Source organism: Brachycentrus maculatus, unplaced genomic scaffold (genome assembly GCF_059751285.1).
Source record: "Brachycentrus maculatus isolate JH-2025_06_01 unplaced genomic scaffold, ASM5975128v1 h1tg000429l, whole genome shotgun sequence".
NCBI classification, from domain to species: domain Eukaryota; kingdom Metazoa; phylum Arthropoda; class Insecta; order Trichoptera; family Brachycentridae; genus Brachycentrus; species Brachycentrus maculatus.
Genome location: NW_028281177.1, coordinates 124,945 through 130,725, shown reverse-complemented (window position 1 = coordinate 130,725; position 5,781 = coordinate 124,945). Strand labels below are relative to the sequence as shown.

General features: G+C 31.2%; 1 protein-coding gene across 1 annotated transcript; it reads right to left on the bottom strand.

The window, feature by feature from the left end:
- On the bottom strand, positions 1-5,148 carry LOC148302633 (translation initiation factor eIF2B subunit gamma-like). The gene is made up of 5 exons (XM_088271318.1): positions 5,070-5,148; positions 4,762-4,945; positions 2,633-3,462; positions 1,522-1,751; positions 1-340 (listed from the first exon to the last, which is right to left on the bottom strand). The coding sequence occupies exons 2-5, from the start codon at positions 4,934-4,936 to the stop codon at positions 178-180; spliced, it is 1,398 nt and encodes a 465-aa protein (XP_088127444.1). The 5' UTR covers positions 4,937-4,945; positions 5,070-5,148; the 3' UTR covers positions 1-177.
- Between the last annotated feature and the right edge of the window lie 633 nt (positions 5,149-5,781).

The window sequence follows — 5,781 nt, the reverse complement described above, 5'->3', positions numbered from 1 at the left end:
TTTTGTAAAGTGAGCCGGATGAAGTTAGAAACAACATTTTAAACCGGCTATATTTATTATGTAAATAATTCACAGATTTTTATGTACATTAGTATTTTATTCATATTCAAATGAAGTAATCAAAGAACGTAAACATAAATATTATGGTACATGTAAGTAATTATTTTATGAAAATTATTATCCCAGGGTAATCATACTCTCACTCGACTCAGAATAAATTTGTTGCAGTGCCTGAGTTTTAGGTTGAACTTCACACTGAGCTCCCACAATACAAAGCTTAAGGAGACAGTCTTGTTCGATAGTCGCCCCAGAATATATGACACAATCTTGCAATTGGCATCTGAAATACAAAATGTTAAAAATGTATATTACTTGTGACAACTTTAGGACATAAACCATACCATATTCGTCTTATTTTAATGATACGTCACAAATTAGTTTTTTCACAGGATTCAAAATTTAGCATAGCATATTGTACACACTTAATCTGAGGGACATATTTTTTTATTTTTACATCCATAGTTATTCATAGACGAGGAAACTAAAAATGAAAAATCAAACTTTATTTCAATGGTAACATATAACTATAGATTTTTTTAATGAGTTAGAAGGTTTAATAATGTATCTCTTTAGGCTAGCAACGTTTCAGTAATATTAAGTAGTAGTAGTCCGGGTAATAACTCCAAAGATTTCTATATATTTTACGAGCCAGTACACATTATTTTAATGCAGTAGCCAATTTTTTTGACAAGATATTTTAATTTTAAATGTTACATATAGAAGAAACTGTGCATAGTATTAAAGTTTTCAAATGTGAATTTTATTTGTTGGAATTGAAAAAGAGCATTTTAGTAAAAATGTGAGAAGTATATGATGTATAACTATATAACAGAAAAAAATATAAACGGAATATAATAAATTAATCAATGTCGAGGGAAGCTTAGTCGTAATCGATCTCTGAAAGTTGACTCACATCATGTTCAGAAAAAAATAATCTAGACATTAATGGCAATTCAGGCGATGAAAACGTTCATGATGAATAGATCCCAATTAATCAACGAAGTACATACATTTATTCCTAAAAAAATGGGATTTCGTTTAAGCATTCATTATTTAAATTACCACTTTATATTTTGATTGATTAATATCAAAACATTAGGTTAAATAGTAAAATGATTAGAAACATAATAACCAAAAAATATTTTTACATATGAGAAATACATTATTCAATTCGAAATTAATATTGATTTAATTTCAAAGCAACAACTTTTTTTCTTAAAAGTTGGAAGGCACATCTAAAAAAATTATCTGTACAGGTGGCCCAGAAGAACTAATAATCCAATTTCGTCTTATTTTAATGCTATCTTTTGAGTTATGTATCATTGTAATTTGAATATACATAAAAAAAGTGTATATTCAAGTTCAGTGATTGAAATTATGCTTAGTTATTTCTTTGTGTTCTGTCTTGACTTACGTCAAAATTGGTTTGTTACATATGTATTTCTACTGTAAGAAACTTACCCTTCTTTTACAGTAACATTATTCATGAGAATACAGTTTGCCAGTCGTACTTTGTTTTCGATTTTGCAATGACTTCCTATGATTGAGCACTTTACAGAAGTTTTATCACAAATTGACGTTTGTTCACCAACTACCGATTCATCGTCTATTTGTTTAGATTTAACATCACTGTTTGGGTGAATTCTGGTCAATGTATTTGTTTTAGATATGGTTTCCCATTTTTTCATAATCTGCAATGAAACATGAAAAGTATTGAAATGATAGAATTAGAAGATTATTCAGGATTTAAAATTGGATAAGCCTCATGGCGTGTCTTATACACTGAATTTAATGTTCAAAGTCTGATACCCAGTCTGTAATAATCTAATTTTTTTATTGGGAAATGGGATTGATAGCATGGTGGAAAAACCAAATAGGTCAATGCTAAATTTGCTGCAAACTGAGATATATGTATATACTTCACTTATACAATAGTTGAGAGTTGTATTTCAAAAACCTCTCCAATTCCACCATTCACAATTTTATAGGAGAGCGAAGCATACACAATCTTTAAGAATGTGATTGTTATACGCAGTGCACTCGTAATGTTTTTGAAATACATGAAATAAAATTTTGTTCAACACAATGAATTTTAATTTGTTTTACACATATTATATAACTCTAGTATTTGTTTAATAATTGTTTTTTTATTAAGAAAAAGTTGAAATCTGCATTTCCGTCAAGCATTGAAATCGCTGAAACCAAAACCAAAAACAGCAGCCAATAAAAAACGAAGAGTGATAAATATAAAGCAATTTCACTTTTTAACAACCAATATAACAAGGTTTAATTTATATGTATTTTTTTTTTATATCAGGCGACCAATATTAAAGACCTTATATGGATTCTTCTAACCCTTATACACACCCAATGGTATATAGGACACTGTATCGTATCGAAGCAGTGTTATCTTGATAGTTAAAAACATGAAGAAAAGGTAAGTACTGCACTTCAGATACAATTCCTAAACAAATATTACACTGAAAATCACTAATATTTATTATGATCAGTGTTTTCAAAATGTTTTCAAAATAAAGAGAATACTCGGTAAAATTATTATTGTGAAACTTACTTTACTGTTTATGAGACAGTATGCTGACAATGTGTTAACTCTGATAGCGAAACTATCTTTCGGTGGTATATAAGCGTAGCATCTTATAATGTCATCATGATAGCATCCCTTCATTCCATAAACATGATCATTGTATGTTGATACTTTTTTAATGATTTCATCAAATCCTTCCTGAGTAGCAAAAGTAAAAATATCTCTATGCGTAGTTGCATGAGCAACAGAAGCATTTTTATCATCTACAAAAGGTAGTACCGGTCTGGAAAGCTGTTTCTTTACAATATAAGGTAAAAGTTCCCCCTTTACAGTGGTGAAATGTTGTTCTTCTTGTAAAAACTTAAGCAACCACTTTTTTAACACATACACATGAGAGTCTAGTAGTCTGCTGTGTAAACTAAGGGTTGGATGTTTCTTCAGGAGAACATTCGGAAGATCAACCGTTTCATCAAAATCACTTGCACTGGCTAAAAATACAAGTCGACTCGTTTCTTTATCCAGACCGATTAGATCCCTTTCTGGTTTTTCTTTACTTTTGGGTCCTGGAACTTGAATATATTCCTGCGGTCCGTTATCGAAGAGCAAGGACACAGCAGCGGCATTATGTTTCCTAAACAAGTCCAGAACATTATCCAAGTTAACATCCGTAATGAAATCACACGACAATACAACTATATCCGTTACTATTCGGTCATGGATATGACGAAGAGAGTCGGCAGTTCCCCAGTCCTTTTCCGAAGGAATCAATAGATATTCAATTTTGATCTTTAATCCTGTTTTAGATAATGCAATTTCAATTTCAGTTTTTTCAGTATCTAGAACGATTAACATAACATCTGAAATAAAAACAAAACAAGATTAAAAACAAATATTAATGAGTTAGAACCTTCAAGGTTATATATAAATGATGATAAAAATTAAATAAAAAAAATAATTTTATATAATTTATACAGTGCCATTTTCATGAACTACTAACTACCTCAAGGGCACTTTTATAGATGTGGATTATGATATTTAAATGATAATGATCGATCAAAAAATATTTTAAAGTAGGTCGTCAACGTGTCAAAAACGTGTCTGTGGTTGGAGGGGGGGGGGAAGTGGAGCCACCGCATTATTGTTGTGCCTTCTTCTCGGTCTTTTTGGGCTAAAGCATAGCCAAGATGTTGGGCAGGATGCCTCCCTGAGTGAGAGCAACTTGTTGAACTCTTTGTCATTGTGGATTGCCAACTGTGGATGGTGGGATAGTGATCCTGGCCTTCTTCTTGTCTCTGGCGACACTGCTGGTCAACTCTAACACCACGGTAACTAGGAACTCCATGACGGGGCCCCCTCTCGAACATCCTTTGGTTTTATTCTCACTTTGGTTCCCTTTCCGCGACCGACATGGTGTCTCGGAAATTCTCTACATTTTTTAGCGTTAGGACAGACAGATGCGAGCTGGTATGTTTTAGGTGTTTGAAATTGCCGCCCGGTTCTTGTACGCCATAGTCTATTGTATGCTCTCATTATATTTTTATTTCCATAATTCGTTGCCGAGCAGGCTAAGGAATGCGAGTGTATATACATTACACCACTATGACATCATAATGTACATCGATTCCAGTCATCAGTTCCGATTCAAGTTCTTAGAAATGCACCATGCTAGCTCGGAGGTGCATTGTCGTATGAATCACAGAATGATAACATTGATGCATTTTTCTCAAATAATAGGTAACCTTTAGAACTATTGATCATTTCAAGGTAACACTAATCACATTATTTCTAAAATGTAAAAAATTACGGACTTAAGATGCAAATGTCGTGCAGAAACTAAATAAATGATGGAACATGCTCATTAGCAGCCACTGCTGGCGCTTAATGAACCACTATGATAAGCCTACCGATAATATCTATTTTTTTAATTGGATATTTTATACAATTCTATAAGCTTTTATAGTAAAGTAATATTAATGACACAAAAGAAGATTCCATGGGGTCGATGACGTGTTATGTCAAAAAGTAATAATGATTAACCTTAAGTGACTCCAAAAATAAATATGAACTTGGGTTATTTACAATCAACAAAAAATGAATCAAATCAATGTGGAATTAAGCAAGAGTTTTGAGATGATATAAATAAAATATGCACAAACCATGAAACCCTTGACGTTCGAGCAAATTCAAAGGGTACCAAACAAGTGGATATGGTCCAACAGGCAGGAGACATTTCGGAAGAGCACCTGGAATATCGGGTAAACGAGAACCACGACCACCAGCCATTACAACAGCTTGAAACTCTAACATTTTTGAAGCAGGTTCTAGTTTCATTGATTTAACCTAAAAACCGTGAAGTTATCGTAAATTACACTCGATATAGTAAGTATAAAATTAATATTATATTGCATAACGGTACATTTAGTAGAGGAATTTGAATTATAAAGTATCATTAAAATATAATTACATAAAAGTGAATGCAAAGCCCCAATCTGGCAAACAGCCTGTATGACAGAACTAGAATTCGTAATATTTGACATGACAGTAAATTTTCACAGACAAATAGCGTTAAAAAAGATAACTAAATATTTTTGTCTATGGTTACATACGCATATAAAGTGTGACGTACAAAGTTTTTTTTCGTTTCGAATAAAAATAAATTACATAGGCAAATTCAATACAAAGTATAAATGAACATCATGAACAAATGACTTTGTGGGGTTGCGATGTCAAAGAAATAGTTTTTTTTTCTCTCCTGTAACCAGGATTTTATTTTATTTTAATAATATAATAGTTAGAATAAAAACATTAGCTACAGTCACATAAATGTTAGTTTATTCAATAAAATACCTATTTTTTTTTTTATTATAAAGAAGTATGCGTTCGTCCTATATTGTTTATTATTATTCGCGAGCATCACAAAACAATACCAATAAACAATTTTACCATGCATACTTAGTTATTTTTCAGTAAATAAATAAATAAAATGAGTATAACTAATTTCTATTGATTTAAAAAAAGGTTTTCATTTTTACATTTTTCTTCATTGTTAATTTTTGGAAATAAGAAAAATAAACATGTAAATATATGAAAAGCCAGCGCTGAATTGAGCAAATGTATATAGTTAAACGAAAAATAAATGGTGTAATCAATCTGGAAATGCTCAATTTTAAAAAACA

What these genes read in the sequence shown, in the direction of transcription:
- LOC148302633 (XM_088271318.1), bottom strand. Translation starts at nt 4,936, where the DNA reads ATGAAACTAGAACCTGCTTCAAAAATGTTAGAGTTTCAAGCTGTTGTA. An exon ending in CGAACGTCAAGGGTTTCATG is followed by an intron (nt 3,463 to 4,761) that starts GTTTGTGCATAT and finishes TTTTTATTTCAG; the next exon opens with ATGTTATGTTAATCGTTCTA. An exon ending in AATGTTACTGTAAAAGAAGG is followed by an intron (nt 341 to 1,521) that starts GTAAGTTTCTTA and finishes TTTGTATTTCAG; the next exon opens with ATGCCAATTGCAAGATTGTG.